Source organism: Ambystoma mexicanum, chromosome 8 (genome assembly GCF_040938575.1).
Source record: "Ambystoma mexicanum isolate Mex_15411 chromosome 8, UKY_AmexF1_1, whole genome shotgun sequence".
NCBI classification, from domain to species: Eukaryota; Metazoa; Chordata; class Amphibia; order Caudata; family Ambystomatidae; genus Ambystoma; species Ambystoma mexicanum.
The window spans coordinates 288,879,447-288,904,758 of record NC_090929.1 but is presented as its reverse complement, the minus strand read 5'-3'; the positions used below and the strand labels follow the sequence as shown (position 1 = coordinate 288,904,758).

The window sequence follows — 25,312 nt, the reverse complement described above, 5'->3', positions numbered from 1 at the left end:
AAGCAATGTATGTCTTCCATGCTTGCATGCCTTCCTTGATTTCTATGACTTCTATGGCTGAAGCCTTCCATGCATTTTAAATCCCTTCCATGCCTTATAAAACAGCCCAGGCTTTGGGTACTTCTATGTAGCATCTCAGCTGTTTTATGCCTTCAATGTATTTTTAGTCCTCTTGTCCCTTTAAAGCCTTCCATGATTTTAATATATTATATGCACTTATTGCCTTCAATGTTTGTTCATTTACATTTACACCTACATTACTTTATTGTAGTGTCATGCCTCCCATGCGTTGCAATTTGATTTTGTGCCTCTCATTCCTTCCCTTGCCTTTAAATGCAACGTTTATGCTATTGAATGACTTCAATGCCCTGTGATGCATATCAATTAGCTTCCTATGCCCTCAATGGATTGTAGTGAAGCTTCATCCCAATGCCATTCATTTTGCAGCATCTGACTGTTATGACTTGCCGAGCGCAATGCTTTCACTACGCTCTGTGGTACTGTCACGCTCTGTGGGAAAGGCGTGTGCAACGCTCTAGCTGCTGGATCTGAGCTGGCTGATCAGAGCCGGGTTGGCTCAGACCCAGAAGACTAATGCCGGCAATTCGCCAGAGCCCTCGCATCGCAACCGTTCTGTAAATTGCAGTGGCGCTGTTCACACTAACTTCTTGACCTGTCTCCATTTCTGCTGGCCTTCTCCTTCTTGTTCCCCGCTTCTGATGTCCTTAGCGTTTCCTGCTGGGGCTTTGTGTTCCTTCTAACTTCTTGTTCTGTGCTTCCGTATGCTCTCTAGTTCTTTTTTGCTCTTGTGATCCTGCTTCGGATTCAACCTCTGCTTTCCTGTTCCATTGGTTGTGGCCCCTGCTGGTAGATCAGCCTCTCTCTGTTAACGGCCCGTGAATCATCATTCTGTTAATCTCTGCTTGGATATCAGTCACGCGGAGTGTGCTGGCCCCGTGCATCATCCTGGAGGGGTTTTCTACCCCAGTGGGTTTCATCTCTGGATTTTTGGATTTACCTTAGAGGGGGCCCTGACTGAGAACCTAGTGAACTTGGTTGGGGTGTCAGTCTGGCCACCTCGAGAGAAAGACCCTACCTCCTCGACACCAAGAGTTGCAGGAAGCAAGAGACTAGAAGGGTTACCGCTTCAGATTCAGATACTGCATTCCTCTGGCAACTCAGAACTGTGCAAGCTAGCCGACTCAGACTGGTTGAAGCACTACAAGGCCATACCAATGGCAGATGAGCATTCTACAGATGATGCATAACTGAAGCAGTAACATGTGATGCCCAGTTTAATATGTTTGGCTTTTTGCTGTACCTACTGTGCCTACATCACTGAGTGATATCCTGGTTTATAACTTACAGCATTAAAACTGCATTGAGCTGGACATCTTTGGCTAGTAAATTCACATTTACATAGACACTACTCAGCCACTACCAACATAAAACATATGTCCCCAAGTAAATGTAACTGTTAGAACATACTGTTGATGATATGTGAAGCAATAACCAATTGTATGAGAGCTCCCATGTTACCAAATCTGCAATTGCATCTATCCCAACCAACCTTCCAACCCTATCACCCAAGTCAAATACACTCACCTTCTTCTCATCTCCGTCTTGTAGGAGTTGAAGGTTGCTTCTGCGGCCTCCCTCCTGAGCATTCACCAGGGAGCCACTTTGATGCCGTGGGAGGCCAGTTGGTGGTGAGATGCTGCGGCCCTGTGGGTCCACCCAGGAGTAGATGTGATTGGTAACAAAGCCTCCAGGTATTCGGCCCACAGACAGAACTGACAGGACCAACTTCTTTGCACCCTTCAGGATCTGCAAAATATTTGGAGAGTTAGAACAATAATAGGACCCAAGATGTGGCAAAAGCATAATTTGAAAGGTGTCCACAAGAGCATTACAAGAATGTCCAAGAAAAAGGTAAGGAAAAGCCAAAGGAGTACAAACTGACAGCCCCCTATCACCCACTTGTTTGCAATTTTGATTTTACGTTTAGCACAATTAATAAGATCAGGTGCTTTTCTCATCGAATTCACAAAAGGCAACCTAACAACTAAGATGTCACGATGACATGCTACTACTTTCAGGGGATCTAGGTATGGAATGGTCATTTTATCATATAGGCTAACAAAGTATAGCATTCTTTTAGGATACGTTGAGAACACAGGTTGCATGTCTTGGCTTTGTTAACTAGTTGGAAATGAAAGAATTTTTTTTTAGATATTTAGGTGCTGAATTATATATTAACATTCCAAAACATATTCCTGACACTTTCTGAAACATTAGGTAAATCCATTTATTTAGGATAAATACAGACTATTTAAACTTCAGGATCTCCTTATAGAAGTCGTTTTTGAACTTTAAATGAAACGTTATTCCAAAATAAAATGATTTATATGTGACAGGGATATTCCATGCATAACTTGGAAAATCCTTTACGGGCCTAAGTTAAAGGGAGGATGGGCTCAGCCAATTTTCCAGTGGTACTATTAGTCTGCACTTTAAAAATATTATATTGGTTTATTAACTTGGCACTAGTCCAACATATAGATCCAAACATAGCACAAGCAAAATTCCCCCAAAAATAGTTAGGTTAGGTATTTAAATATGAACATAGAACATGTTTTAGGAAATTGTTTTTTTATTTTCATATTGCAGTGTAATCACAGCAAACAGATTGGTCACAGCATTATCAGCACATATCATCATACAAGATTCATTCTGACCCATTCCCAGGGATCGAAAATACAGCCCCCATCTTTCCCATACAGTCCCCCACTTTGAGCCTCTCGCTGCTCCCCCCTCCCTCCTCCCTCCCTCCCTCCTCCCCTCTCAGTTTCTTCCCCCATTCAACAGTCTTCCACATCCCTCAATTTAGGATTTCCTTGGCTCTTCCTCCCTCCATCCTCCCTTCATCCACCACACATTCTACGCCCACTTCCTTCAGGGTAGTTTCAAATCTGCCGACAACATCAGCTCGTTTAACATTTGACCCCAATCCATCCATTCAATTCATTCCTCCTCCAACTCTTCCTTTTGTGTAAAATAACCACCTCTGCCATGCCCTACTGTGGAATATCTTGGATACAATCTTTTATCTCTGGGCCCTTTGGACACTCATGTGATTGCATTGATATAATATCAGCAAAAATTGCACTATCCTTTTCCAAATCTTGTCTCTCTCCTGCCCTGGCACCAGTACCCATAAACAAACAGGTAGCGTCTGTTCATAAGTCTCATGCACGAAAGCATATTTCCTAGCCATCACCTCCTCCCAGTAATCATTATTACTGCGCAGTCCCATATCGTGCGCCAGAACCCCACCAAACTTCCCCCACATCGAGGGCAACAATGAGACATCTGCTGATTAATATCATGGAGACTCGAAGGAGTCATGTATACCCTATGTAAATAATTGAAATGGATCAGCCAGAATCTGGCATCCTTGACACATTTTTCACCTGTTCCCATAGGTAAACCCATTCCTTCTCTGATATTGTGAACCCCACATCTCCCTCCCATTTGGCCTTGACTCCCAGGTCCTATAGTGGTGTCCTTCCCTGAAGCACCTAATACAGTCACTAAATTTTCCCTCTATATTCGTTCAATGTTAGCATCGTCGGTAGCACTGGGTCAGCCTCGGAATCCTCCCGGATGTCACCCCACAGCGCTGCCAACCTTTTTACCACCCGTGCATATGCAATGAAGGAGCCCTGCTGCATATTATATTTATTCCTCCATTGTTCGAAGGTGAGCAATTTACCCTCTGAGAAAAATCCCCAGATCTCACACCTCCCTGGCCTCGCAACATCGTTAGGTCCATGCTTCAACAGAATCACCTCAAACCTGAAAAGCGGGTCGGGGCTATGCATTCAAACTACTATGAGCTTACGAGGAAGTTTCCCCCACACCTCCCCGGGACACTATGGGCCTCATTACGACCCAGGCGGAGGACCATGGTGCTATTAGCACCATGGTCCATGCCGGTGTCCGCCATGGCGGAATGGGGAATTACCACCCCATTCCGAGGTTGGTGGGGTGGTAATTCCCCATGCCGCCATGGCCCTTCCCCATTCCCATTTTTGCCCCATAGGGCTCAATGGGAATGGGGAAGGCGCTAATAACGGTACCGTAAATTGCAGTACCGTTATTAGCACCAAAGTCCCTTTGCGGGTCCCTACTTTAACGGCTGGAAAAACCAGCCGTTAAGGTCGGGTCCCGCAAAGCGACCTCGTAATCAGGCGTTAAGGGTTTAACGGCGCCAACACCTTTTTACGCCGCTGTTAAACCCTTAACGCCAGGGTCGCAATGAGGCCCTATATGTATATTCTCCCATCGGGTCCCATAACAGATCAATTCCCTGCCCATTCCGCGGGAGAGTACCCAGCAGCTGCCCTACACCCCCTCGTGGGGATTCATCCCCCCAGAGCACAGCCTGCAGTTGGGCCGCCATGAAGTATTCATAGTCCAGAAGTGAAAGCCCTCAATCTTGAAGTGACCGCAAGTGTGTCACCAATGCTACTTTGTGCCTTCCAGTACCCCACACTAGTTCCCTCATCTTCGTGTCCAGAATTAAAATAAATATCCTTTTGATCGTGTATGGCATATTTACAAAGTAATACAGTAACCTGGGAAAGATCACCATCTTACACAACACTATCCGTCCCATCAGCAATAATGGCAACACTTTCCAGCAATCCACTGCATATCCTATACCCGTCAGGGCTCTGACTATATTTTATACAAAAGTTTCCTTCATTTCATGAAATATTTGCACTCCCAAATACCTCAAGGATTAAAATTCCCACTTCGCTGTCATTCCAGGAACGTATGTTTCCGTCTTTCCCACATTGCCACCAGAGGAAACAGAATAGATTTCTCTTTATTTAACATGAACCCAGATAATCATCTAAAGCTACCCAACACTTCCAATTTAGAGGACGATTCGTGGAATTAATGTGCGCTGAAAATTCCTGCGCAAGCGTGCAAAACCGTGCGAATCGCAGTGCAAGTGCGAAAATCTCAGCAAAACCCACGCACATCGATTCATGGAAGTCCGTGCGCGAGTAAAATTTGGGATGTGTGCTGAAAATCTGCGTCGCGCACGCTGGCGCACACGTCATCTAACGGCGTGCGCTACGGCCACAGCGAAAGCGCACATAGCGCGGCCCACATAACAAAAGTAGGCATAACACGGGGTGTGACACGCGGAATGGGGAACAACGCGTGAAAATGGGGGCGTCACGCGGGAAGTACAGGAGGCAAGTGCACGGAACGCCCACACGCTCGCCTACAACATGTATTCATGGAATCGAATAGGGCAAACAAGCGCACGGGCGAAGACGCGCACAGGCCTAAACACGTCCGCCACATGAAGGCAGGCGGTAGCGTCCCTGCGCATGAAAAAAATGTGCACCAAAATGTGCGCTAACAAAAAGCATGTATATACAGCTCTGATGATTGTCCCATCCTGTGACCCTCTAGGACAAATGACGTGCAAAGGGGTACGCGACAAACACGAACACCCACTGTGTCAAAAATAGCGTGTGCATGTATTTCGGGGGTGCGCGGGAAGTTTCACACGCGATTGGCCTTGGGCGAGCGGGGTGCGTGTAAATCTGGGGTTCGCGGGAAGTTTCACATGCGATAGGCCCTGTGCGAGTGGGGTGCGTGTATTCCTGGGGTTCGCATGAAGTTTCACATGCGATTGGCCTAGGTACGTATAAATCTGGGGTGCGTGGGAAGTTTCACACGCGATTGGCCTTGGGCGAGCGGGGTACGTGTATTTCGGAGGTGCGCGGGAAGTTTCACACATGACAGGCCATGTGCGAGTGGGGTACGTGTATATCTGGGGTGCAGGGGAGTCCTATACGTGAATTGGCAGTGTGGGTCCTCCCAGGTGTTCCCTCTACACCCTCCACGGCCCCTGCAGGCAGCTCACACCACAGGGGACTACCCTGCACTCCTGGTCATGTCCCGCAGGCAGCCCATCCACCATGGGCATGCCCCCCAGCCAAGCCACATGTCAGCTTGCACTACTGATCACCAACGCATGACCCCCTCCACCCCCACCCCCCAGCAGTGCAGGGCACCTGCCAGAAGGCCCCCACTCATGTCCCACTCATGTCCCCTTGCACCCCCACCCCCCAGCAGTGCAGGGCACCTGCCAGCAGGTCCCCACTCATGTCTCCTTGCACCCCCACCCCCAGCAGTGCAGGGCACCTGCCAGCAGGCCCCCACTCATGTCCCCTTGCACCCCCACCCTCCAGCAGTGCAGGGCACCTGCCAGCAGGCCCCCACTCATGTCCCCTTGCACCCCACCCCCAGCAGTGCAGGGCACCTGCCAGCAGGTCCCCACTCATGTCCCCTTGCACACCCACCCCCAGCACTGAGGGGCACCTGCCAACAGGCCCCCACTCATGTCCCACTCATGTCCCCTTGCACCCCCACCCCCCAGCAGTGCAGGGCACCTGCCAGCAGGCCCCCACTCATGTCCCCTTGCACCCCCACCCCCCAGCACTGAGGGGCACCTGCCAGCAGGCCCCCACTCATGTCCCACTCATGTCCCCTTGCACCCCCACCCCCCAGCAGTGCAGGGCACCTGCCAGCAGGCCCCCACTAATGTCCCCTTCCACCCCCACCCCCAGCAGTGCAGGGCACCTGCCAGCAGGCCCCCATTCATGTCCCCTTGCACACCCAGCCCCCAGCACTGAGGGGCACCTGCCAGCAGGCCCCCACTCATGTCCCCTTGCACACCCACCCCCAGCACTGAGGGGCACCTGCCAGCAGGCCCCCACTCATGTCCCCTTGCACCCCCACCACCCAGCACTGAGAGGCACCTGCCAGCAGGCCCCCACTCATGTCCCACTCATGTCCCCTTTCACCCCCACCCCCCAGCACTGAAGGGGACCTGCCAGCAGGCCCCCACTCATGTCCCACTCATGTCCCCTTGCACCCCCACCCCCCAGCAGTGCAGGGCACCTGCCAGCAGGCCCCCGCTCATGTCCAACTCATGTCCCCTTGCACACCCACCCCCCAGCAGTGCAGGGGCACCTGCCAGCAGGCCCCCACTCATGTCCCACTCATGTCCCCTTGCACCCCCACCCCCTAGCACTGAAGGGGACCTGCCAACAGGCCCCCACTCATGTCCCGCTCATGTCCCCTTGCACCCCCACCCCCAGCAGTGCAGGGCACCTGCCAACAGGCCACCACTCATGTCCCGCTCATGTCCCCTTGCACCCCCACCCCCCAGCACTGAGGGGCACCTGCCAGCAGGCCCCCACTCATGTCTCACTCATGTTCCCTTGCACCCTCACCCCCCAGCAGTGCAGGGCACCGGCCAGCAGGCCCCCACTCATGTCCCCTTGCACCTACACCCCCCAGCACTACGGGGCACCTGCCAGCAGGCCCCACTCATGTCCCACTCATGTCCCCTTGCACTCCCACCCCCCAGCCGTGCAGGGCACCTGCCAGCAGGCCCCCACTCATGTCCCCTTGCACCCCCACCCCCCAGCAGTGCAGGGCACCTGCCAGCAGGCCCCCACTCATGTCCCCTTGCACACCCAGACCCCAGCACTGAGGGGCACCTGCCAGTAGGCCCGCACTCATGTCCCACTCATGTCCCCTTGCGCCCCCAACCCCCAGCAGTGCAGGGCATCTGCCAGCAGGCCCCCACTCATGTCCCCTTGCACCCCCAACCCCCAGCACTGAGGGGCACCTGCCAGCAGGCCCCCAATCATGTCCCCTTGCACCCCCACCCCCCAGCACTGAGGGGCACCTGCCAGCAGGCCCCCACTCATGTCCCACTCATGTCCCCTTGCAACCCCACCCCCCAGCGGTGCAGGGCACCTGCCAGCAGGCCCCCACTCATGTCCCCTTGGACCCCCACCCCCCAGCAGTGCAGGGCACCTGCCAGCAGGCCCCCACTCATGTCCCCTTCCACCCCCACCCCCCAGGAGTGCAGGGCACCTGCCAGCAGGCCCCCACTCATGTCCCACTCATGTCCCCTTGCACCCCCACCCCGCAGCAGTGCAGGGCACCTGCCAGCAGGCTCCCACTCATGTCCCATTCATGTCCCCTTGCACCCCCACCCCCCAGCAGTGCAGGGCACCTGCCAGCAGGCCCCCACGCATGTCCCACTCATCTCCCCTTGCACCCCCACACCACAGCAGTGCAGGGCACCTGCCAGCAGGCCCCCACTCATGTCCCCTTGCACCCCCACCCCCCAGCAGTGCAGGGCACCTGCCAGCAGGCCCCCACACATGTCCCACTCATGTCCCCTTATACCCCCACCCCCCACTAGTGCAGGGCACCTGCCAGCAGGCCCCCACTCATGTCCCCTTGCACCCCCACCCCCCAGCAGTGCAGGGCACCTGCCAGCAGGCCCCCACACATGTCCCACTCATGTCCCCTTGCACCCCCACCCCCCAGCACTGAGGGGCACCTGCCAGCAGGCCCCCACTAATGTCCCCTTGCACACCCACCCCCCAGCACTGAGTGGCACCTGCCAGCAGGCCCCCACTCATGTCCCCTTGCACCCACACCCCCCAGCACAGAGGGGCACTTGCCAGCAGACCCCCACTCATGTCCCCTTGCACACCCACCCCCCAGCACTGAGGGGCACCTGCCAGCAGGCCCCCACTCAGGTCCCCTTGCACACCCACCCCCCAGCAGTGCAGGGCACCTGCCAGCCGGCCCCCACTCATGTCCCCTTGCACACCCACCCCCCAGCACGGAGGGGCACCTGCCAGCAGGCCCACACTCATGTCTCACTCATATCCCCTTGCACACCCACCCCCCAGCAGTGCAGGGCACCTGCCAGCAGGCCCCCACTCATGTTCCCTTGCACACCCACCCCCCAGCACTGAGGGGCACCTGCCAGCAGGCCCCCACTCATGTCCCCTTGCACACCCACCCCCCAGCAGTGCAGGGCACCTGCCAGCCGGCCCCCACTCATGTCCCCTTGCACACCCACCCCCCAGCACGGAGGGGCACCTGCCAGCAGGCCCCCACTCATGTCCCACTAATGTCCCCTGGCACCCCCCCCCCCAGCAGTGCAGGGCACCTGCCAGCAGGCCCCCACTCATGTCCCCTTGCACCCCCACCCCCCAGCAGTGCAGGGCACCTGCCAGCAGGCCCCCATTCATGTCCCCTTGCACACCCACCCCCCCAGCACTGAGGGGCACCTGCCAGCAGGCCCCCACTCATGTCCCCTTGCAGCCCCACCCCAAGCACTGAGGGGCACCTGCCAGCAGGCCCCCACTCATGTCCCACTCATGTCCCCTGGCACCCCCACCCCCCAGCACTGAGGTGCACCTGCCAGCAGGCCCCCACTCACGTCCCACTCATGTCCCCTTGCACACCCACCCCCCAGCAGTGCAGGGCACCTGCCAGCAGGCCCCCACTCATGTTCCCTTGTACACCCACCCCCCAGCACTGAGGGGCACCTGCCAGCAGGCCCCCACTCATGTCCCACTCATGTCCCCTTGCACACCCACTCCCCAGCAGTGCAGGGCACCTGCCAGCCGGCCCCCACTCATGATCCACTCATGTCCCCTTGCACCCCACCCCCCAGCAGTGCAGGGCACCTGCCAGCAGGCCCCCACTCATGTTCCCTTGCACCCCAACCCCCAGCACTGAGGGGCACCTGCCAGCAGGCCCCCACTCATGTCCCACTCATATCCCCTTGCACCCCCACCCCCCAGCAGTGCAGGGCACCTGCCAGCAGGGCCCCACTCATGTCCCCTTGCACCCCCACCCCCCAGCAGTGCAGGGCACCTGCCAGCAGGCCCCCATTCATGTCCCCTTGCACACCCACCCCCCCAGCACTGAGGGGCACCTGCCAGCAGACCCCCACTTGTCCCCTTTCAGCCCCACCCCAAGCACTGAGGGGCACCTGCCAGCAGGCCCCCACTCATGTCCCACTCATGTCCCCTTGCACCCCCACCCCCCAGCACTGAGGTGCACCTGCCAGCAGGCCCCCACTCATGTCCCCTTGCACCCCCACCCCCCAGCACTGAGGGGCACCTGCCAGCAGGCCCCCACTCATGTCCCCTTGCACCCCCACCCCCCAGCACTGAGGGGCACCTGCCAGCAGGCCCCTACTCACGTCCCACTCATGTCCCCTTGCACACCCACTCCCCAGCAGTGCAGGGCACCTGCCAGCAGGCCCCCACTCATGTTCCCTTGTACACCCACCTCCCAGCACTGAGGGGCACCTGCCAGCAGGCCCCCACTCATGTCCCACTCATGTCCCCTTGCACACCCACCCCCCAGCAGTGCAGGGCACCTGCCAGCCGGCCCCCACTCATGATCCACTCATGTCCCCTTGCACCCCACCCCCCAGCAGTGCAGGGCACCTGCCAGCAGGCCCCCACTCATGTTCCCTTGCACCCCAACCCCCAGCACTGAGGGGCACCTGCCAGCAGACCCCCACATGTCCCCTTGCACACCCACCCCCCAGCAGTGCAGGGCACCTGCCAGCAGGCCCCCACTCATGTTCCCTTGTACACCCACCCCCCAGCACTGAGGGGCACCTGCCAGCAGGCCCCCACTCATGTCCCACTCATGTCCCCTTGCACACCCACCCCCCAGCATCGCAGGGCACCTGCCAGCCGGCCCCCACTCATGATCCACTCATGTCCCCTTGCACCCCACCCCCCAGCAGTGCAGGGCACCTGCCAGCAGGCCCCCACTCATGTTCCCTTGCACCCCAACCCCCAGCACTGAGGGGCACCTGCCAGCAGGCCCCCACTCATGTCCCACTCATGTCCCCTTGCACCCCCACCCCCCAGCAGTGCAGGGCACCTGCCAGCAGGGCCCCACTCATGTCCCCTTGCACCCCCACCCCCCAGCAGTGCAGGGCACCTGCCAGCAGGCCCCCATTCATGTCCCCTTGCACACCCACCCCCCCAGCACTGAGGGGCACCTGCCAGCAGACCCCAACATGTCCCCTTGCAGCCCCACCCCAAGCACTGAGGGGCACCTGCCAGCAGGCCCCCACTCATGTCCCACTCATGTCCCCTTGCACCCCCACCCCCCAGCACTGAGGTGCACCTGCCAGCAGGCCCCCACTCATGTCCCCTTGCACCACCACCCCCCAGCACTGAGGGGCACCTGCCAGCAGGCCCCCACTCATGTCCCCTTGCACACCCAGCCCCCAGCACTGAGGGGCACCTGCCAGCAGGCCCCCACTCATGTCCCCTTGCACACCCACCCCCCAGCAGTGAAATGGCTATCTCATAACACAAACCAAAAGTCAACTATGTACATCAACACAGGTCCGCCACACGAAGCGTCCCTGCGCATTAAAAGAATTTGCGCTAACAAAAAGCCTGTATATACAGCTCTGATGAATGTCCCATACTGTGGCCCTCTAGGACAAATGATGTGCAAAGGGGTAAGCGACAAACACCGACACCCGCTGTGTCAAAAATAGCGTGTATTTCAGGGTGCGTGGGAAGTTTCACACACGATTATGCCTGGGCGAGCGGGGTACGTGTACTTCAGGGGCTCGCGGGAAGTTTTACATGCGATTGTGCCTGGGTGAGCGGGGTACGTGTACTTCATGGGTTCGCGGGAAGTTTAACACACAATTGTGCCTGGGTGAGTGAGGTACATCTACTTCAGGGGCTCGCGGGAAGTTTTACACGTGATTGGGCCTGGGCGAGCGGGGTACGTGTATTACTGGGGTGGGCGGGGAAATACAGGAGGTAAATGCGCGGAACGCCCACATGCGTGCACCAAAAAAGACGCGCAAATCCAGAAACACATAGGCCAGCAGGAAGCAGGCATACGTGGACCCGCGCAGCATAAAAGTGCGCGCAAACAACAAACAAGCTCAGACGCCAGGATGAACATACCGTTCCTAGCAGCAGTGGTCGTGGGATACCGCAGGAGGAGGATAGTCAGGCCCAGAATTTTTACACCCAGAACCAGCCTTTTTGGCATGCCTGATGACCAGGTGTATGGGAGGTACAGGTTTCCACCTCACATAATACTCGACCTGGTCAGTGAGTGGGAGGATGACCTCACATCACCCACCCTCTGCTCCCAAGAACTCAGCCCCCTGGATGAGGTCCTCAATGTACTGCACTTTTTGGCCACCGGATCATTTCAGTGGACAAGTGCCATAGTGGGGGGGGTGTCACAGGCCACGCAGTCACGCTGCCTACACCAGGTCTTGGCCATCATGACTGCATGCCCATCAGTCCCCAGGCACATATACCTGCCCAGAACACCTGCAGAAAGGCAGGCTGCCGCCCAGGATTTCTACAGGGTGGCACAATTCCCCAAAGTCCTAGGTGCCATTGATTGCACCCATGTGGCTCTACATCCCCCCCAGGGCATCAGAGCACATCTATAGAAACCGCAAGCACTGGCATTCCATCAATGTCCAGGTAGTATGTGATGCCAAGGGAATCATCACCTCAGTATATGCCAACTTTCCAGGGTCCACCCACGACAGTTTCATTTACAGAATGTCAACCCTAAACCGGGACCTAGAAGCTTGGCGGCATGGCGATACATGGCTGCTCGGTGAGTATAAATGCCACAGCACATGCATGCATGCATGCCAGATACTGAGTAATGTCACAACCCTACTAATGATACACATCACCACCTCCCCAGTGGACAGTGCCTACCCTCTGAGCACCCACATGATGATGCCAATTCGGAACCCCACCACGCCACCCGAGGTAAAATACAACACAGCCCATATTGCAACCCGGGGCATAGTGGAGCGCACATTCGGAGTGCTCAAGTCACGCTTTCGCTCCCTTGACCGTTCTGGCAGGCAGCTGTTATACGCTCCCCCAGTAGTGTGCAGGAACATAGTGGCAGCATGTGTCCTGTACAATGTTGCAACACACCGGGGCCTGCCGGTGGACGTGGTGGTGCCCCCACATCCCCAACCACATGCACGCCCGCTGCGCATGGGAGGGGAAAGGGCACGGGGTGAGGCAGCCCGAACGCAGCTGGTGGCTAATTACTTCACTTAGAATCACACCCCTGTGGAGTGCACACAGCCCTGCCACATACCAGCTGACAATCGATGATGACACAAGGGACAGTCAACTGTCACAACCATACCAGTCTGAGATTGGTCACCTGGAAGTGTCACAATGTGTGCATCCCTACCTACAGAAACACCACCAATGCTGTGTCAACAAAAGACACATATGCTGCTAAATGCATTACCCCCTTGCAAAATACAACATGAGAATAGTGCCATGTCACCCAACCCCTCCCCAGCACCACCACCCAACACACCATGGCATGTCATGCTATGTGAGAGCAAACAAAGCAATCCCAAAAACCTGACACAAGTGTCACAAAGTACAGTGTCCCTAATGGAAACTGGCCACACACAATATGCTCCCAGTAATGTTGAACTAACAACACACATGACCAAATACTTACCAACAATACAATGCAGCTACACAAGCTCAAACAGAACTAAAACATGACAGTACTAAGTTAAAGTAGTCGTAGTCTTACAACCTGAATATGCCACCACATCGCCCCCTTCCAACTGTAGTCTTGCAGGCTTCAAAACTTGTCTGTGTACTGCATACAACATGAACTCCATCTCCAAAGTAGACGGCCTTGTGAAGACATGAGGAATGAACCTGCAAATTCAGAGGGAGACATGGAAGCTGAAGCATACATAATTCCAACATGCAGTGTACAATACAACAACAATATACACAAGGAATGTCTACACAGTATTGACTACAGACTGCCCACACAGCTCATGGGAGCCCAACATCACTGTGTACATCACTGTCACTTGGTCACACCCTTTGCAAGCCCATGGAAACGGGAAGCAGGAGGGGTGTGTGTCTCACGAACCCAAGCATCGAACCCAAACTCAGGACAAGCCTGCATGTGCCCAGCCGGAATACAGTGGATGCCCACGGGAGCCACACAAGGCAACACACTGTTAAAAAATAATCAAAATCAAAAATCAAAAATCAAAAATCAAAAAATCAAATATCAAAAATGGCCATGTGGGGGATGGGGGGGGGCACCCAGGAGGTCCGAGGACAAGGTGCGCACCAACAGCCGCCTGTGAGGATGTTGGGAAAAAAAAAACACCTCCATGGCCTGCACCGCTATGCCAATGTGGGAGAACTGCTGCTGTCGCTCATTACCCTCTGCTGCAGCCACAGGAGGTGGTGGTGCTATGGGAGGCAGCCCACGCAAAGCCCTGGTATGGTCCTCCATGGCAGCAAGTATGCGGGTGTGGAAGGTCTCGATCTGGAGGATTATAGTGTGGAGATCCCCATGCAGCACCTGACGTGATGCCCGGTTCTCCTCACGAGTTGCCAGCATCTCAACTAAGAGCGAACGTGTGAGCCGCTCCAGCTGCTGTTCTGTCCTCAAGTTAGTGGAAGTCTCAAGGTCAACAAGAGTCTCCCTGAGGTGATGAGATCTACCCTCAGGGCTTCCCTGGGACTCTATTGATATCGATTGGCGTAGAGTCTCCAGTGCCGCCCGTCTGTCTCTGTTGGATGCCAACATGTCCTCCCTGTGTGATTGGCAAATCGAGTCTGTTGCCTGCTGTAGTCGCTCCATCTGCCTTTCAGGGGGGACAATAGAAATGGCCACCCCCTCCATTGCTTGAACCATCATCTCAACTGATGCTGCCTGTTGGGTTGCCATACCGTAAATGGATTGTCCCCATGCAGTATTACCTGGTGGCGTACGGCCACCGCGTCGGCGGGCACCACACCTGTTTGGGGCAAGGCGATCTGCGCCTTGCGGTGCCGGCACTGCCTGAGGCTGCAGGACTGCATTCCCCCTCTGATCTTCTGGCCCAGGAACAGGATCAGATGTTGTGGAGTGTGACCCTGCACCCGTAACCGCCAAAGGCTGACTAACCAACACTGACACTGATGACACCAAGATGGAAGAGCAACACATTTGCTGCATGCTGGGTAGCACTGCCATCACACATTGGCCTGTGAGTGGCATGTCCTATACATATAAATGACACATGCCATCACACAGATGGCATGTACCATAGCCATGGTACATTCCACAAGTACATCCATATGTCAGTGAATGAGTACTATCACCCATCCATGTGAGATGGACATGAAGAGATGAAAAATGCCACATAGTGTGAAAAGATACGCCATGTGCCACACACTGCAACACTGCAACACATCCAGTGTACAAAAATACAGTGATTGCAGGGCCATGTACACATCAATGGTTGTGCACTTCAACATGACAGGAAACAACTAGCATGTTCCACATTCAAACAGGCCCAAAAACATCATGTGATCAGGACAATACTCATTCAGCCTGAATGGTCAAATCATTCAACTACCAAGGGGACACATGTGGGCCAATGTAGGGTTCTTCAATGACAGAAGCATGTCACATATGTCACAATAGGGCTGAGGAATGTGTTGCAAAAGTGGGAGAATTGAAACAATTAGCGTAAAGGAACACTGAAAAATACAATGTTGTTGCATGATGCCACCTCAAGGGCAACTGCCGTAATGTTGCGCTTAAATTACTACTGTGGGCAGAAGGGATAGTGTTACACCCAAATTCAAGGCCGCAGAATGTTTTGGATGAAGCACATGGGTGACCCATACTACTCAGTCACGCACACCCTCACCTGGCACTCAATCAGAACCTGTCACCCAAACAACATACACATGCATTACACACACACGCATGGGCACTCACCGGACAATGTGTCATAATCGGGTAGTTCTCCCACACCTCGGATCTGTTCCTCTGGGACGAAGGTCCCAGCAACAGACTCATGTTCAGTGAGTTTGTTGTCCTCTTGTGGAGACCCACCGCCAGTCACCAGAGCAGCGGCATGACTTGAGGCCAGCTTGTCCTTTGCTCTGTGTTTCAGGTCGTTCCACCGCTTGTAGCAATCACCAGCTGAGCGCCTCACAAATCCAAGGGCACTTATGTGGTTGTCGATGGTCTGCCAGTGTGCCTTACATTGACCATGTGTGGTCTTGGACCCTGCAGTCACCACCATTTCGTGGCTATGTTGCAACACATAGCTCACAAGTGCATTAAGTTCTGAATCATTGAAGCAAGGCTTCCTTGAGGTACCGGAGTGTGTAGCCGTGCCTGGGGTCTCAGCCTGTCGTGCCAGAGCACACTTCTTCCTCTTTTTAGAAGGTGGAGCGGAGCCAGAGTGGCTAACGCCGCTCTGGTCAGTAGGGGCAGAATCACCGGTGGACTGGGTTGTTGGAGTGTGCGAATGCACATTGACCATAGGACTTGGTGCAGGCATAGTCTGAAGTGTGATGTTGGCAGGGGGAACATCAGTATGATGGACCAGGACCGACACTGTCCTGGCTGGGAGAGTCAGAGCTGGGGCGGATGGAGCTGCAGCTGCCCCTGCAGCCTCACCACCCTGCATACTTGAGGCAGCAGATGACATAGCTGCCCCAGATCCACGTGGCTTGGTGACAATTTGCATTGCCACATGTGGCTTAGACTTGCTGACCTGGAAGTCAGCCAGGGAGACATCCTGTGTCAGGTCAGGTGCCACAATGGGCTGGTCCAACAAGGGCTGAGCTAGGATGGTCTCAGCCACGTTTCCCTCAACCATGGGGGGGTCATGGGTGTCCCTGATTGGTCCTCCACACATGGGGGTATAGGGGCACCCTGCAAATACTGGGCACGTCCCTTACCGCGCCCACCATGTCCACCTTTTGAAGGTCGGCCAGCTTTGCCTCCCTTACCGCTTGGTCGCCTCCCAACCATGGCAGTGATGTTGTTGTGCGTATGGGAGGAGCAGTAAACTATTGTCCTGGGCAATTGGGGGTCAAAGGGGTAGGGTACTAGATGGAATTCATACCCTAGTGCTCTAACAAGGCTCGCTGTGACCCCTGGGGGAAGATGACGGGTCACGCAATGCACAGGCAGCCCAAAAACAAAAATAAACGTGCACCAACCCCTCGTAGACCACATGTGTGGGAAAATGAACCCGCACTACGCTGTGGCATCCAGAAACACAAAAATAAGCGTACGCCTGATACACACAGCCTACAATGACCTCTGAAGGGTTACGCGACACACGGGGCAAGCACAGTTGCTAAGTACGTGCGGAACTCACCGTCTGCCTGGAAAACGAACGTGAAAAATACGCGCGTGTGCGCGTTGGCAACACCCCCGCCAAAAGAAGAAATGTGCGCTGTCTGAGGAGACAGGACATAAGGAGAAGTGAACACTGTTTGAGGAAACAGGCCCAAAAAAAGTAGAAAAATGAAAGCTATCAGAGGTAACAGGGAGTACGAACTTAAAACGATGTGAAGTAATCGCGTGTGAACCGACAAGAAGTACAGAATCCACCCACTCGCTCTCCACAAAAAGCACGTACAAGGAAATGGCGTTTCTTCACGTACCTTTTAAACCAGCCCACATGTAGATGTCACTTACACGTGTACGCGCGCTTTCCTCCAATTACACGCGCTGACACTCGGACATGCAGCTTTTCTACGTGTGCTCTGTCATCACGTGCTATGAGGGAAACACCCGCGTGTGTCACGTCACAGACGCGCTTACTCGCTAAGGGCCTTTGGTCAAATGAAATCGCGTACGTGCTCTGACGCGCTTACGCGCTAAGGGCCTTTCCTCGAATTACACGCTGACGTGAAAGATTTTGCCAAATCACTCCGTATCAAGCTGGCCACGTGTTCACACACGGAAGACCACGCTCCTGCCCCGAAGGCCAAATTACTGCCCCCCAGAGCCCCGAGCACGCTCCCACCTGCCATCTGCTGCTGCCTGATTGCCTGCTGCCCACGTGCCCTGCCATTTGCTGCCTGCATGTCAGCCAGGGATGCTGTTGCTGTGACCACCCCTGCTGGAACCGAAGACTCCCGACTGGGATTCCATCGCTCCACAGCCCAGCCCCAGGACCCAGTTGCCCACCCACTCCTGCCTCTGGGGTTGCCATTTCCAGCACTACACCATCTGGCGGCACTGGCAACCCCCAGCCAGAGAGGCAGAGGGCCACCAGCTTCACTGCCACCGAAGTTGTTGTGCTGGTGGAGCAAGTCCTGGGGCAGTATGATGCCCTCTTCGGAAGGTCGCGCGCCGACAAGGAAGGACGGACCAGGATCTGGACGGACATCATGACTGCCATCAACGCGGAGAGGGTGGCAGTCCGCGAATTCCATCATGTCAAGAAGCGCTGGGAGGACTTCAGGTCCAGGACCCTTAACAAGGCCCGGCGCCTCTTGAATGCAGCGGATGCTAAGGGGCGCCGGGGCCACCTGTCGGAAGACCAAATGAGGGTCCTGGAACGCGTATGCCCAGCGCTCCACGTCCATGTCCTTGAGAGGCACACCAGCCTGGAGCCGAGCGGTAAGTGTACACGCATACTGATTGGAAGCTGTGCGTGTGGTGGTGTGCCAGTAGTGTGCAGGTTGCACATGTGGTTTTGTAGGGCCATGTATGGATGTGTATGTACAGGGCCGTGAGGCTGACACATGCGAGTCCTTTCATGTGTGAGACGCAGGCCAAATGCAGATGTGTGGGCACACATGTTTGAATGACTGTGTATGTCAGTTGTCAAGGTTGTGGTGTCACACATGGATGTTGGTTCCAGCTGCATGTATCTGCACTGTGTACATGTGCATGTATGTGTATCTGACAAGTGTGCAACTGTCATGCAACATGGATGCATGTGAGACTGATATGTAGAAGACTGATTGCCAGATGTGACATGGACGCCGATCTCATCACTGCGACACTTGGTGGAGGTGTACACATGCATGTAAGTGTGGTGGCGTGTGTGCATGTCTAGTGCACTCCCTGTGTCTCATGTGATGTCTGGCTCACCTTTGCCTGCTCATGCTGTTGTATGTGTATGGATGGTGCTGGCTGTTGTGATATGGCTGTGGAATAGCTCATGTGTGTGATTTGAAATGACATGTGTGTTGGGGATTGTGATGCCATGTCTGAAATGTGACAATGACACTCGTGTGCAACTGTCATGTGTGTATGCATCCATTGTACAGTGCCCTGATGCCTGTGTCCTATCTCTCCCTGTCTGCAGCGTCGACTGATGAAGAGGGCGGGGAGGGTGCTGTGGAGAACAGCGGCAGGGATCGCACCGCCAACCGGACCCGCAAGGCCCGGCCCCCCTCCCAGGTTGTCATCTCATCGGGGAGTGAGGAGTCCGGTGCCGCGTCCCAGGTCGCAGCTGCCGAGGGGAGGTCCAAGAGGCGGAGGTCGGAGTTGGACTCCTCGGCAGCAGAAGGGGCAGCTGAGACCCCACAGGGTCCGACGGAGGAAGATGGCACGGAGTCATCCAGGTTGGTGGGGGGTTTGGTGGAGGAGGAGGCCGTGCAAGGGACAGAGACGGGGTCTGGAGGTGGGGATTCCACTGGTGCTAGTGGTGCAGTGCAGGGGCAGGGACAGGAGGCAGCACAGGCCGCCGCGGAGGTGCCTGTGTGTAATCCTGTCCCCGATCCTGTGACTGCATCATCTTGCACCAGCAGGGATACCTACGTCCAGACCTGTTTTCAGGGAGGGGATGAGATTACGACAACTGGCCTTCCTCTGCCTGTGGACGTGGCTATCCGGGACCGGGTTGAGCCTGTCCTGGGTGGTGTGGTGTTGCGTCAACGGGCCATGCGAGGCGAAATGCAGTCTTTTCATGGGGAGACTGCATGTCGTCTTGAATGGCTCGTTGACCACGTCAACCTACTGGGACAGGTCACCAGGGCCGGATTCCTCCGTTTGCTGGGCCTTGTTCCGACCCCCTCCTCAACTGAACCCCCTATGCGCCAGTCATACTCGGTGCCATCTTCCCACCCATGTGTCACCTGGGTGCCCTGTGGAGCTGCCTCTGACCCTACGGCCAGGCTGGTGGAGGACACATCCCTGCCGCAGCCGGGAGTCGGACGTCCAGCAGGGGTGGCCACCTTAACAACTGCACCCCAGCCGGAGGAGGATGTACAGGCAGCAAGAGCCAGGGCACGGGCAGAGGCACAGCAGCAGCAGCAACAAGGTGGGAGCCACGATGGCTCGGGGCCTTCGCCATCGCAGGGGCAGGCATCGGCCAGAGAGCAGGAGGACCCAGGACGGGAAGTGTCTTCCGTGTGGCAGCGGTTAGGCCATGCCATAGATGCGGAGCGGCAGCGGGCAGAAGAGGCATGGTTCACGATGGTAAGGGCGGAGAACTCCATGCGGAGGGCCCTGAGGCGGGCCGAGTGCCTCAAGGCAATTCGCAGGGATTTGGAGGAGAACATGTCGTCGTCCCTGCGAACCCTCGGGGCCATGGAAGAGGACTGCCTCCGGGACATTGAGCAGGAGTTCGATGATGCCCTGGCCCGGGACATCCAAAAGTGAGCCGTCGGACTAGCCCGCTGCCCTTGTAAATAGTTAGATAGTGTTAGGTTTCCTTTGTTTTTTTTTTTATTTTGGTTGCACTTGGACAATGCACCACGTTTCTGTAAATAGTTTTTTCATTAGGTAGTATTTTTAGGTTTCATTTCTTCAGTTGGGATCATGGACCCTGGATTGTTCATCTGTATATAGTTCACTATTGGATTCATCTCTTTTTTTTGGATTTCCTCATGGAGCAATGGTTTTCACTTTCGGTTTTCCCTTCGATTTGCTTTGTTGGACTGTGACTTTGGACACCTTTCCTTTGGATTATGATTTCTTCTTTTTCATTATTTTATGGACATGCAGCTTTTCTTTTTTTATTCCCATTGTTGTTTGTTTGATTTTAATTCAATTCATGTTGCTTTTAATACATTTTTTTCTTCATACTTCGATGTGTGGTATTATCTCATTGGTTTCATGCATGTCATGATATGGGTTTTCACATTCACTTGCAACCATTGTGTGTGTGTGACGGACATGTGTTCATTTACATACTTGCCATTGGGGTTGTATCATGTAATTGCCTTTTCTATGTGGGTGGATGCAATACTTGGTTGGGTCTTTGGGCTGGGGAGGCTGGCCATAAGGGCCATGATTGAGGATTGTCATGACCTGGGTGCAGGGGGACATGAGTGGGGGCCTGCTGGCAGGTGCCCTGCACTGCTGGGGGGTTGGGGTACAAGGGGACATGAGTGGGGGCCTGCTGGCAGCTGCCCTGCACTGCTGGGTGGTGGGGGTGCAAGGGGACATGAGTGGGACATGAGTGGGGGCCTGCTGGCAGGTGCCCTGCACTGCTGGGGGGTGGGGATGCAAGGGGACATGAGTGGGACATGAGTGGGTCATGAGTGGGGGCCTGCTGGCAGGCGCCCTGCACTGCTGAGGGTGGGGGTGCAAGGGGACATGAGTGGGGGCCTGCTGGCAGGTGCCCTGCACTGCTGGGGGGTGGGGGTGCAAGGGCACATGAGTGGGACATGAGTGGGGGCCTGCTGGAAGGTGCCCTGCACTGCTGGGGGGTGGGGTGCAAGGGGACATGAGTGGGACATGAGTGGGGGCCTGCTGGCAGGTGCCCTGCACTGCTGGGGGTTGGGGTGCAAGGGGACATGAGTGGGACATGAGTGGGGGCTTGCTGGCAGGTGCCCTGCACTGCTGGGAGGTGGGGGTGCAAGGGGACATGAGTGGGACATGAGTGGGGGCCTGCTGGCAGGTGCCCTTCACTGCTGGGGGGTGGGGGTGCAAGGGGACATGAGTGGGGGCCTGCTGGCAGGTGCCCTGCACTGCTGGGGGGTGTGGGTGCAAGGGGACATGAGTGGGGCATGATTGGGGGCCTGCTGGCAGGTGCCCACACTGCTGGGGGGTGGGGGTGCAAGGGGACATGAGTGGGACATGAGTGGGGGCCTGCTGGGGGGTGACCTGCACTGCTGGGGGGTGGGTGTGCAAGGGGACATGAGTTGGACATGAGTGGGGGCCTGCTGGCAGGTGCCCTGCACTGCTGGGGGGTGGGGGTGCAAGGGGACATGAGTGGGACATGAGTGGGGGCCTGCTGGTAGGTGCCCTGCTCTGCTGGGGGTTGGGGTGCAAGGGGACATGAGTGGGGGCCTGCTGGCAGGTGCCCTGCACTGCTGGGGGGTGGGGGTGCAAGGGGACATGAGTGGGGGCCTGCTGGCAGGTGCCCTGCACTGCTGGGGGGTGTGGGTGCAAGGGGACATGAGTGGGACATGAGTGGGGGCCTGCTGGCAGGTGGCCTGCACTGCTGGGGGGTGGGGGTGCAAGGGGACATGAGTGGGACATGAGTGGGGGCCTGCTGGCAGGTGACCTGCACTGCTAGGGGGTGGGTGTGCAAGGGGACATGAGTTGGACATGAGTGGGGGCCTGCTGGTAGGTGCCCTGCTCTGCTGGGGGTTGGGGTGCAAGGGGATATGAGTGGGGGCCTGCTGGCAGGTGCCCTGCACTGCTGGGGGGTGGGGGTGCAAGAGGACATGAGTGGGGGCCTGCTGGCAGGTGCCCTGCACTGCTGGGGGGTGTGGGTGCAAGGGGACATGAGTGGGACATGAGTGGGGGCCTGCTGGCAGGTGCCCTGCACTGCTTGCGGGTGGGTGTACAAGGGGACATGAGTGGGACATGAGTGGGGGCCTGCTGGCAGGTGACCTGCACTGCTGGGGGGTGGGTGTGCAAGGGGACATGAGTTGGACATGAGTGGGGGCCTGCTGGCAGGTGCCCTGCACTGCTGGGGGGTGGGGGTGCAAGGGGACATGAGTGGGACATGAGTGGGGGCCTGCTGGTAGGTGCCCTGCTCTGCTGGGGGTTGGGGTGCAAGGGGACATGAATGGGGGCCTGCTGGCAGGTGCCCTGCACTACTGGGGGGTGGGGGTGCTGGGAGACATGAGTTGGTGATCATATTACAACGTGACATGTGGCTTGGCTCGGGGGCATGGCCATGGTGGATGTGCTGCCCGCGGGACATGACCAGGGGTGTGGGGTAGTCCCCTGTGGTGTGGGCTGCCTGCAGGGGCCATGGAGGAGGTAGAGGGGACACCTGGGAGGACCCACACTGCCAATTCACATGTAGGACTCTCCACGCACCCCCGAAATTACGTGTTCCCCGCTCTGACAGCAAAATTGCGTGTGAAACTTCATGCGCAGCCTGGTAATACACGTACCCTACTGCAATCGCGTGTGAAACTTCCCGCGCACCCCTGAAATACACGTACCCAGGCCAATCGCATGTGAAACTTCCCACGCACCCCTGAAATACACGTACCCAGGCCAATCGCGTGTGAAACTTCCCGCGCACCCCTGAAATACACGTACCCAGGCCAATCGCGTGTGAAACTTCCCGTGCACCCCTGAAATACACGTACCCAGGCCAATCGCATTTGAAACTTCCCGCGCACCCCTGAAATACACGTACGAAGCCCAATCGTGTGTGAAACTTCCCACGCACCCCCGAAATACACATACCCAGGCCAATTGTGTGTGAAACTTCCTGCGCACCCCTGAAATACACGTACCCAGGCCAATCGCGTGTGAAACTTCCCGCGCACCCCTGAAATACACGTACCAAGCCCAATCGCGTGTGAAACTTCCCACGCACCCCTGAAATACACGTACCCAGGCCCAATCGCGTGTGAAACTTCCCACGCATGCCCGAAATACACGTACCCAGGCCAATCGCGTGTGAAACTTCCCGCGCACCCCTGAAATACATGTACCCAGACCAATCGCGTGTGAAACTTCCCGCGCACCCCCGTAATACACGTACCCCACTCGCACAGGCCCTTTCGCGTGTGAAACTTCACGCGCACCCCAGTAATAGACGTTCCCCGCTTGGCGTTTGCTGTTTGGCAGCCCTGTAAACTGGTCCAGGGTTAGCGCAGCCCTTTGCGCTGAATTAGGTATTTTGATGGCTTTTTCTTGTGCGAGGGCGTTCTTGGGGGCGTAACTGGTGCTGCTGCAGGGTCGCTGTGCCACTCTGCGCCACGGCTGGTTTTGGAGGCTAAAATCCATGAATACGCTGTGCGCGGAAATCAATTTTAGCACACGCGGCTGGCGCAGACATTCGCACGCGCACACTTTTGTGCGAAATTCTATGAATAACCCTGTTAATCGGGACATTCTCCAGGGGGTTACTGACATTTAACAGGAAATCTACTTAAACTCATATATTAGTACTGAAAATGTCAGTGAGAAATAAAATAAGTTTGGGAAAGTAACAAAATACCAAACGTTATGTTTGGTTATTGGGCATTTGTATAGCGCCTTTTACCATCTGTATGATTCCAAAGCGCTGTGGGTTGAACGCCCTCGGGGACCGTAATGCAGGTCAGTGGGGAGAGAGTAAAGTAGTACTTGGGTGCACTCGGTATGGATTAAGTGGTATGCAGCTGCACACTACTGCTAGGTGCAGTGGTTGTGTGAGATAGTAGAATGTGTGCAGCTAGACCAGTGGACTTGGGTTTCTGCATTATGGTGGCACTGGAGTTTGTTAAAGATGTGTGCAGCTAGGCCGATTTCGAGGGGTATAGCTGCATTCTAAAGACTGTTGAGGTGAACATGGAGGTGTATAACTATGTGTGCAGCTAGGCCGTATTAATCGAGGGGTCTAGCTACATTCTTTTGTTTGTTGGTGCAGAGTAAAGGGTTAGCATAATGGAGTGTTTGAGTGTCTGTGTGCTTTCCAGGGGGACCTTGTTCCTGTTGAGCTTCCACTGTCTGTCGAGGGGGTGTTAACTCATATGGGTTTGAGCTGTTAGGCTAAGGTCCTCCCTTAGTTTTTCAGGTCAAGTTGCCTTGGCGACGACTGACGAGTGGTGACAGGCAGATCTGTCCCAAGCTCATGCCGTTACTGTTTAGGTGATGGAGACGTCCCCGGTCGGGGGTTCTGCTAAATGGATTCCCCGATAGATAGTTCTACTAAAACATTCCCAGATAGTTGGGCTTACCAAAGAATAAGTGCTAAAACATTTGTATTCCTAAAAATTGTCAAAATTAACATGTGAATCGGACATTAGGAAAATAAATGTCAAAAAAAGGGTTTATATTTTGCTGTTTGAATATTCCGAACGTTTGAAGTAAGGACCATGAATTGTCTGCATTATCTCATTTTAACACACTAGAGGGGCCAGTCTGGGAACAGCAGCAGTAAATCGGTTTAATCTTCAGCCAACGACCTATGCATCTATTTAAACAAGAAAATACTAATTATGAGTTTTTAGCTAAAGAAAAGATGTTATAGACTCAATCGCTGCCTAGAATACTGGCCAATAAATCCAGTGTTATCTAGATACCTGGATTATAAACTACAAATTGCTTTTTGATGTTTCAATACCTTCAAACTTAAAGAAAACATAATCTTGAATATTGAATAATGTATTTAATACAAGGATGTTGTATTACACACCTACAAATATCA

At 55.2% G+C, this 25,312-nt stretch overlaps 1 protein-coding gene across 1 annotated transcript in view; it reads right to left on the bottom strand.

Annotated features, from left to right (window-relative positions):
* The window catches only part of WHRN (whirlin), a 1,326,895-nt gene that overhangs the window by 787,120 nt on the left and 514,463 nt on the right, over nucleotides 1-25,312 (bottom strand). Inside the window, exon 2 of the mRNA XM_069609683.1 lies at nucleotides 1,606-1,827. Coding sequence (XP_069465784.1) covers nucleotides 1,606-1,827 — 222 coding nt within the window. The remainder of the gene's footprint in view (nucleotides 1-1,605; nucleotides 1,828-25,312) is intronic.